Source organism: Haematobia irritans, chromosome 1 (assembly GCF_050003625.1).
Source record: "Haematobia irritans isolate KBUSLIRL chromosome 1, ASM5000362v1, whole genome shotgun sequence".
NCBI classification, from domain to species: domain Eukaryota; kingdom Metazoa; phylum Arthropoda; class Insecta; order Diptera; family Muscidae; genus Haematobia; species Haematobia irritans.
This window is the reverse complement of record NC_134397.1, coordinates 47,697,081-47,707,300: the sequence shown is the minus strand read 5'-3', so window position 1 is coordinate 47,707,300 and position 10,220 is coordinate 47,697,081. Positions and strand designations below refer to the sequence as shown.

General features: G+C 37.6%; 2 protein-coding genes across 2 annotated transcripts; both read right to left on the bottom strand.

The window, feature by feature from the left end:
• Window positions 1-4,547: 4,547 nt before the first annotated feature.
• On the bottom strand, window positions 4,548-6,752 carry LOC142224772 (uncharacterized). The gene has a single exon (XM_075294559.1). It carries the CDS (start codon window positions 6,750-6,752, stop codon window positions 4,548-4,550), a length of 2,205 nt encoding a protein of 734 aa, XP_075150674.1.
• A 101-nt stretch (window positions 6,753-6,853) lies between these two features.
• On the bottom strand, window positions 6,854-9,766 carry LOC142224769 (uncharacterized). Its single transcript, XM_075294556.1, has one exon. The coding sequence runs from the start codon at window positions 9,764-9,766 to the stop codon at window positions 6,854-6,856; it is 2,913 nt and encodes a 970-aa protein (XP_075150671.1).
• Between the last annotated feature and the right edge of the window lie 454 nt (window positions 9,767-10,220).

Genomic DNA, 10,220 nt, shown 5'->3' with positions numbered 1-10,220 from the left:
CGGACGAAAGATATATATGGGAGCTATATCTAAATCTGAACCCATTTGGCTGATATTTTGCAAGTTTTTCGAGACTCATAAAATATTCGGATGTACGGAATTTGAGGAAGATCGGTTGATATACACGCCAATTATGACCAGATCGGTGAAAAATATATATGGAAGCTATATCTAAATTTGAACCGATTTTTTCCAAAATCAATAGGGATCGTCTTTGAGCCGAAACAGGACCCTATACCAAATTTTACGACAATCGGACTAAAACTGCGAGCTGTACTTTGCACACAAAAATACATCAACAGACAGATAGACAGACAGACAGACGGACAGTCAGACAGACAGACAGACAGACAGACAGACAGACAGACAGACAGACAGACAGACAGACAGACAGACAGACGGACATCGCTAAATCGACTCAGAATTTAATTCTAAGCCGATCCGTATACTAAAAGGTTGGTCTATGATTACTCCTTCTTGGCGTTACATACAAATGCACAAAGTTATTATACCCTGTACCACAGTAGTGGTGAAGGGTATAATTACATATTTTTAATTTGCGCTTCGAATTAAATTGGTCAACATTTAAAAATTGTCTGTATTCAATACACCTAAAAGAACATGTTTCTAACATATTAAATCAAGTTGAATAATTCTATGTTTAACTCACTGACAAGGCAACTCTTTTTATAGTCACCTCCTTTTATAGTCGGCATGCTAACCAATGCATCACGGTGGCTTCCTTACACAAAAAAAAGTTTATTTGGATTCAAAGATGTTGACCTTCTCTTAAGGATTTTGGTATTGATTCCGACCCAAAGATGCGACTTCTTTAAAGTAAAGATATTTTTTAGGACCTATCTGGCTTCAAATCTAGGGTTAATAAAATTAAAATTAGGATTCACATCTCATTTATAGAATTGTCATTTTCTTTTCGCGGTATTTTAAAAAAGCTATTCACGTACAAAAAATGCCAGTTTAAAAATCCAAATTATAGCTGATACCTGAAAGTAAAAATGTTTTCTTAATTTCAAAAACAAAGAAAAAACTTTATACCAAAGACGCTAAATCCTCAAAATAAGTCTTAGCCTATATTTGAAGCCTTTTTATCTTAAATTTAAAGATTTAATATTTAAATTAATGTAAGGGCGATTTCTTTAAATCAAAAATGTGTTTCTTTATTTTAAGGAAAATTTTCCTTAGTTCAAAGGCATGTGACTTTAACGGAGGGACGCAAATTTACAACATTTGTGTCCTAAATTTAATGAAAAAAAAATTTGTGAACTAAGGTTATAAAGTTTGCTTTAATTAAAATGTCATTATTTTAAAGAAATTTGTCCTTAATATTTTGTAAATTGCGCATACTAAAATTTAGGTTGCATATTCTTTAATATCACGTAAATATTTTTTGTCAGTATAGTTTTTATTCAAAGGCCTTCGAAATATTTTCTTAATCCTCAAATTCATCATTAATATAACACTTTAAGCGTTATGTACAATCAATTCATTAGTGTCTGTGTACATATGCGTGTATGTGTGTGTGTGCTTGTGTATGTCTACTTATGGCCAATATATAATGCATTGCATGTGCATAATTATAGTAAACTTGTTGTTATAGTTTACTCTGATATCCATATTTAATGCTAAAATTGTTTATTTGCCTATTATGATCTTAATCCAAATATCGATGTGCACGAATGATTGTTTGAGTAACTGCTATATCCTATGGCATCAGTCAATAGTCAAATACCAGATGAAACATTAGCTAAAGTCATACAAATATATATCCTATATGCTGGCAAATAATATAGGCCACACAATGCCGGCCTTTGTGAGGAAATCTCAATAAAACCTTCAAGTGTTAATACAACAAAACAGAATTAATTTTTAAACACTTCAAATTACATGGTTTATTGGAGCAAATGCAATTTTTCCCCCTATTTAATATAGATCTATGGCATTATATGCTAATACTTTTATCCTATGAAAAAGAAAAGATGGCATATTTTGTCCACAATAGGGAATTAGTTTTAGATAAAAGTGCCTTTGGATAGCCATTAAATGTAGAATAAATCAAATAATATCCCAGCAAAAAAAAAAAAAAAAAAAAATACTTCAGCAGCATGATAATAAATGCGCCTCTTGGTATACAATAAAGTAAACAGTGCATATACATAAAATGTGTTAGCTGATGGCCTCTGTAGCCAATGCTACTATTGTAATATTATTCTTATATTATACTATAAGTCTAATTATGTAAATAAATAAATAATAAAATGTATCTGTTGCAATAAAGTAAACGGGTGATAAAAATATTTGTAATTCCCCGTTTAAGTTATTGCAAATGCTATAAAACAGGGAAGAAATGTTTGTACATGGAAAACAAGTATAGACGGCCGTAAGTTCGGCCAGGCTGAATTTTATGTACCCTTCAGCATGGATTGCGTAAAATTTTCCTTTAACGAATGTCATCTATAATCGAATTAGTTGGGTTGTCGTACACTCAAAAAAAAAAAAGTTTAATTGGATCCAAAGATTTCGACCTTCCTTTAAGGATTTTGGTATTGATTCCTAGCCAAAGATGCGGGTTCTTTAAAATAAGGAAATTTTTTTCGACCTGTCTGGCTTTAAATCTAGGATCTATAAAATTTAACTTTGGACACAGATCTAATTTATCGAATTTTAATTCTGTTTTTTCGGTATATTAATAAAGCTATTTACGTACAAATAAATGCCAGTTTAAAAATCCAAATTATGACGGATATTTCGAAGTAAACAAATATTTTCTTAATTCCAAATGTTTATTTTTACACTATTTTGGGTATTTTTATATAACACCGGCGGGGCACTGCTGAAGCTACAAACAAAATTTGAGACACAGCCACAAAGTCAATAGCCAAACTCATTTATTATAAATGAAACAAGCACAAGGTAGTATATTACTATATCAATTTCAATTCACGACTTTCTTTATTTTGTCTGGTATTTTTTTTCTTTTTCTTTAACAAATTCGACAGATTTCAATAAAGCGATCTTCAAAACTTTATAGCTCGATTGATTCGTTATAACTAACTTAAAAAATAAAACAAATTACATGCAAAAGTAATAAAATAATAACGAGTAACAGTATATTATTCTAGATAACAAAAATCCCAAAACCCAAATACTGATGGTCATCTTCGATAATGTTCCAAAGGCATACAAATCGAATATGGTTCCTCTCCACGTCTCAATAGATGGCGTTAATTATATAATTTCAAATAAATTCATCTCAACATAAACATTCCGGCCCCCTTGCAGTACTCTGCAATCCATAAACTTTCATTCAATATCCGACAAGCCAGGTTTAAATTAACAGGAACAGGGTCCGGAAATTATGTAGCCAAAAATCGTAAACTGTGCTAAAGGTCTTCCCAATGTGCCGCCACTAACTCCATTGCGTATTATCTTAGAATACAGGTCACCGCCAATGGAGAGATGTACGTGCCGTGATAGATAAAATAGTGGATCCGCCAACTGCAGCCCCGGATATTCCTCAACGATCTGAGACTGTACTGACTTGTTAGGAGTAACTATCGCAAACCTTTTCCGAACCTCGGCGTACGTTTCGACGGTACTACTCATTCCATGACATCCTTGAAGCTGCAAATAACACTTCCACTGACTTCCAAATTTTATCATTTTCTTTCCTATTCGTCGTACTAAAGACTCATCTATTATAGTTCTCTCAGACACGGGATCTATTATCGCCCTTTCCTCAACGTAACGATCTCCAACAATAATTTTCACAATAGCCGTCGGTCGGAGCATAATAGATTCCTGAATAGAATATGATGGGGAGGATGCATCCGAACTGCGCACCGATTGATTTCTTATTACTTCTCGGGACTTAAACGGAACAACTTGATGCGACAACTTTGTGTTGCGTCGATTGACTTCCGATGAACGAGATGGATTTACTTCCTCCAAATTCGTGCTGTTACACCTATGTATTCGCTTTGCGGACGAACTTGGTCCAGCCGTTGAGGAGCGATTGGACGAACTAGGTCCATTTTTGCCAATGGCATCGGACGAACGAGGTCCGAGCCCAGAGTTGCATCTGGACGAACTAGGTCCATCTTTGATGGTAATATAGGACGAACTATTTCTGTGTCCTGTTTGAGGTTTGGACGAACGAGGTCCTAACCTTTTAACCACACTTTTTAAAGCTTTACTGGACGAACGAGGTCCAGGTTTATGGAGCAAGGTGTGGTGCATGTCACCACATTTTCGACAACGTCCTTCACTGGTGCAAGTACGCCAGGTATGATCATGAGCTAGACATCCAGCACAGTGTCGGTAAATAGAAACAATTCGCATGCGTTCAAAATAATCCATAACGAGGAATTTCCTACAAAATCGAAGCGGATGATCCTTAAGGCATACACGGCACACAATTCTTTGTTTATTTTCGCGATTTTCTGGGAGATATCTTTTTGCCTTAACCATGATTCTAAATAAGAGAGAGAGAAACAGAAAAAAAAAGGATTCTTAAACGAAGATGACCTTTAATTAACAGGAAGACAGACAAGTTTTACAACTGGCCTAACTAATGGGCCACGAGCCGTTCGGATTTCGACAACTCTGACCTTTCCATCAACACCAGGAAAAACTTTTGTTACTCTTCCTACTCTCCACTCGTTAGGAGCTAAATTATCGTCACGAACAACAACCATATCATTGACTTTCAAGTTTGATTGATCTGTTTTCCACTTATTCCTTTTAACTATTTCTCTTAAATACTCATCTTTCCACCGCGCACATAAATGTTGATTAAGGGCTTTTACTCGTTGCCACCTATTTACAATAGTAATTGGAGTATCTTGTATCTGTGGTTCTGGTGGTGACAGTAGTGGACCACCGACCAAAAAGTGACCTGGGGTAAGTGCATCAACACAATCAACGTCCTCCGATAAAGGACAAAGTGGTCTTGAATTCAAGCAGGATTCAACTCGAGCTAATAGAGTTGAAAACTCTTCGAATGTATATCTTAAATTACAGGCAGTTCTTCTGAAATGGTGCTTAAAGGACCTAACTCCTGCCTCCCATAGACCACCCATATGAGGCGCAGCAGCGGGGTTAAAATGCCAATTAATTCCGTTATTCACATATGACTGAACAATTTCAGAACTAACGTTTCGAATAAAGCTACGAAATTCGGACCTTAAGGCCCTCGAGGCACCAACAAAATTTGTCCCGTTATCTGAATACATATCCTTCGGACAACCTCTCCGAGCAACGAATCTCGCAAATGCCGCCAAAAACGTCGCCGTCGATAAGTCACTTACAGCTTCCAAATGAATTGCCCTTGTCGCGAAACAAACAAAAAGCGCAACGTATCCCTTTGTTATCAGGCATGCCCTACCCGTATAATTTTTTATGTCATAAGGCCCGGCGAAATCAACACCCGTCCGTGTGAAAGGTCTATCAATAATTGTTCGAGCCACCGGCAAGGAGGCCATAATTTGTTCCTTTGCCCTTTTCGCGAATATTGTACACACTCTGCAATGTCCTATGACATATCTTATCATGTTCTTAGCCCTTGGAATCCAGAATTCTGATCGGAGAACCCTTAACATTAACTGGTTTCCTCCATGTAACGTGACCTGATGAATGAAGCATGTCAAAAGTCGTGAAAGCTGGCAATCATATGGCAAAATAACCGGATGTTTCTCATTAAAAGGAAGAAAGTTTGCGTTGGACAATCGGCCTCCAACGCGCAAGAGACCCTCCTCATCAACAAAGGGATCTAGATTCAATAAGCTGCTTGTCTTACGCAGGGGATAACCATTGGTCAAACTAAAATACTCCTCAGGAAAATACGCCTTCTGTGCGACAATAGCCAGCTTTCTCTTAACAACTTGAATCTCATTAGACGAAACTTGCATTTCGACAGTCGAAGATGATTTCTTCCTCAGCAACGCGATAAATCGATACACATATGACATAACCCGTAACGCCCTTGAATAGGAAGAAAATCTCAGGAGCGAGTCTTCAAAATCCTTTATATATATAAAAAACGACCTAATATCACGACCTTCCTCAATGGTATGAAATTCACTCCTAGATTGAACTTGCCAGTCAGCTGATGATAACTTCATCCACGAAGGTCCATACCACCATAAAGTACTCCCTATAAGTTCTTGAGGCCGAACACCTCTGCTAATAATATCTGCAGGGTTATGCTCTGATTTAACATGTCTCCAACATTCCTTTCCGACCAAATTCTGGATCTTTGAAACTCTGTTTGCAACAAATGTCGTCCACGAAGACGGTGGTTTCTGAAGCCAAGCAAGGACTATTGTAGAATCACTCCAACAAAAAATATTAGCATTCTTATTATCCAGACTCAGGTCCGTTCTCAGCGACGCTATTAATTCTGCAAGCAAAAGTGCACCACATAACTCCAGCCTTGGTAATGAAATAGCTTTCAAAGGGGCAACCCTAGATTTTGCAATTAGCAAATTAGTCTGAACAATACCATCAGAGGATATTACTCTCGAATAAACACATGCTCCATAAGCCCTTTCAGACGCGTCCGAAAAGCCATGAATCTCAACATTACAACGTGGTTCAAATCCAATCCAGCGTTCTAGTTTAACGTCGTTCAGGATATTATAATCAGTAATAAACTGATTCCACCGATGGCTACTTGCCTCAGTCAAACGTTCATCCCAACCAGTCTTCTCAAGCCATATTTGTTGCATTAGCATCTTCGCTATCACAATTACAGGTCCCAACCAGCCAGCTGGATCGAATAGAGTCGCAATTATGGACAGCACTTCCCGTTTCGTAAAATCATCCCTCCTACAACTTATAGGTTTACCGAAAAATAAAAGGTATCACTCTTCGCATTCCATCTAATTCCTAAGGTCTTGGCCTTACTCTCATCTTCAATTTCCAAAAAATTTTCCCTAAGAAGATGCTCTGCCGGCAGATCCTTTAATATTCTTTCATCATTCGCCGTCCATTTTCTCAAAGAGAATCCCGCCGATGACAGCGCTGACCTCAATTGTTCTCGGGCATGTAAAGCCAGATCTAGATTATGTGCACCGGCAAGCACGTCGTCGACATACATCATTTCCCTCAATATCTTTGTTGCCAAAGGGTATTCATCCTCTACCTCAGAAGCAAGCTGCAGTAAACTTCTTATGGCTAGAAAGGGCGCACAGTTTACCCCAAATGTAACTGTTTTTATTTCAAAATCCTGTATATCTTGACTGGGTTCTTGTCGAAACACTATCCTCTGAAATCTCGTATGCCTGTCATCGAGCAGAATCTGGCGATACATCTTCTCGATATCACCATTAAACACATACCGGAAAAACCTCCATCTTATGATTAATAACACCAAATCACTTTGTAATACAGGCCCGGGATATAATACATCGTTCAAGCTTAGACCAGTTGAAGTAGGACAGGAGGCATTGAATACAACTCTCAACTTAGTTGAGATCCTTTCAGGTTTTATAACTGCGTGATGGGGCAAATAGAATTCAGAAACTTTTCCGTTAGGCTCTTCCAACCTTGCCATTTGCCCTAAGGATTCGTATTCCTTTACTACTGCATCATACATAACTTTGAGATCTGGTTTCTTCAACAAAGATGCCTCATTTCGTAGAAATTGTCTGACCGCTTTAGAACGTGATAATCCCAAACCATTTCCTTCCGCATATTGAGGTTTAAATGGCAAACACACTATAAATCTACCTGTATCCGACCTCCTAGTAGTATCTCTATACAATTCCTCGCAATATTCCTCTTCTACCGTAATTGTAGACACCCTTGGAGGTTCCTCTAATTTCCAAAACTTCTCAAGTTGGTGATTCAAAGAAATTTCAGTACAAAACGAAACGAGAGTGGTAACACCACGCTGGGAGTTATCAATTTGACCAGTCAGCACCCATCCAAATATCGTATTTTGAGCAACAAGTGACCCAAGAACATTCCTTTGGACGCCTTCTAAAATAATTTGTGGATAAACATCTGCCCCAATCAATATGTCAATCTGATCACTTTTCCCAAAATGTGGATCTGCAAGTTGCATGTCACCAAAGGAGTATTGCTCAGGAATAGAGACCGACGAACTTGGTAGTTTTCCTGTAAGTTGAGGCAATACTAGTGCATTTACTTCGACCTTTACACCATTTCCACCACCTGACATCAGGTTAAAGGTGCATTGTTTTTGGGTCAACCCTGCCAAAGCATTATTTAATCCCGAAATCCTCGCATTTACCTTTGTAGTTTGAATACCAACTCGCCTTTGCAACCTCTCTGATATGAAAGAGGCTTGGGATCCTGAGTCAAGCAATGCCCTAGCGGTGAAAACCATCCCGTTGACATCAAGGTTTACTATAGCCGTACCCAGTAGTACAAGCTTAGAAGACATAGCAAAACAACTCTGAATCTGCTGCTCATTAGTCACACTTTGACTAGGAGCCGGAAATTCTCCATCAGTTTCCGCTACCTCGGTACTTAGAGATACTCGAGCGTCTCTATGTAGTAATGAATTGTGTCTCGAATTGCATTTTCCACAACTAAGTTTGCTCGCACATTGCTGCAATCTATGATTGCCGCTGAAGCAATTGATACATAAATTGTTCCTCTTGACCACCATAAAACGTTGCTCTGGAGTCATTTTCAAAAACTTGTCACAGGACTTCAGATAATGATCCTGCGAGCAGGCGAAGCAGGTGATTCTCTGTGTACTTGCCTGATACATTTTAACTTTCCTATGTACAGGTTGAGTTCGCTCCAATTTTCCTGAGGTCTCTGGCACTTCAATATTAGTAAAATCAAATACTGTTTCCAATGATTGGAACCGTGCGGTCAAAAAATTATCCAAATCCTCCCATTTAGAGATTTCAGTTTTATCCCTAACCGTTTGTTCCCACAGGGATAGTGTAGTCACCGGGAGCTTTGTCGAGCACAAAAACACAAATATAGGATCCCAACTATCAATACGTATCTCATGTAGCTTCAAGGATGTGATACAATTATTTATTTCCCTTTGAAGTCTTTTTATCTCATGAGCCGATTCAGACCTGACAGGAACAAGATTAAAAAGGAGTTTTAGCTGGCTATTTACCAATATCCTTTTGTTTTCATATCTGTCCTTTAAGTTGTTCCAAGCTATTTCAAATCCTTCATTAGTCAACTGGGATTTTTTCACAATCTCCAATGCCTCCCCTTGTGTGTTCTGGCGTAAATAGAAGAGCTTTTCAACTGGCGTTATCGAATGGCAGTCAATATACACCGCCTTAAACATATCCCTAAAGGATGGCCACGAGAGATAATCGCCATAGAAAACTTCCGTTGTACAAGGCGGTAGTCTTAGTCGATGATCATTAACCCTACTATCGGAATATTGTTGAGAAGCGCGATTAGGAGAAGCAAAGGTGGATGTCAGCACAGATCTATTCAAAAATGACTGGGACAATTCTCCCATTCCTGCTGCACAAGTAATGTAAGCTTCCCTGCATTGCTTAAAAAGATCAGATGCCTCCTTTTCCTGTTCCTCAGAACATTCACAATCGACATTAAATTTCTCATACGAATTCTTAACTTTAGTCCACAAACTCTTGAACTCTTCCTTGCGCAGTTCTACTGTGAACATAGTATGCGTAGTGCCAGATGCGCTGTCGGAAATGGCACTATTTTCCCTTTCGAATTCCAAAAACAAAGCAGCAAACTTTTTAAATTTTCTCAAAAGAACTGGATCAGCCATTTCGTGATATCGTCTTTTATCAAGTATACATCAAAAAATGTGAGCTCGATACGACACTTATCAACCTAATAATCACACTTGGACAAATGAAACCTTGTGATAAATTTATTTTCCAAAAAATTATTTTTCAAAAAATATATTATTATTCAAAAAATTGACCCTTATCGTACACGAAAGTGCCCACGATAATAAAAATCCTCGGACTAAAGGTGAACAAAATTAGTTATGATCAGTGACTACTCTTCTTGTGATAAGTCACTTATTTCAAAAATGTTGCCAACGTGCGTATAATTAAAACCAAATCTGAACAAGTAGATAAATATTCAAATGATTATAGGCCAAGGTTCGTTAAAATTATATAGGTCTGTCCTCAACGAATCTGTAAGATTATTTTCCGATTTTCATTCTCCGAAGGTATTCACGATATTGATAAAAATAAATATTCGTTGGACTA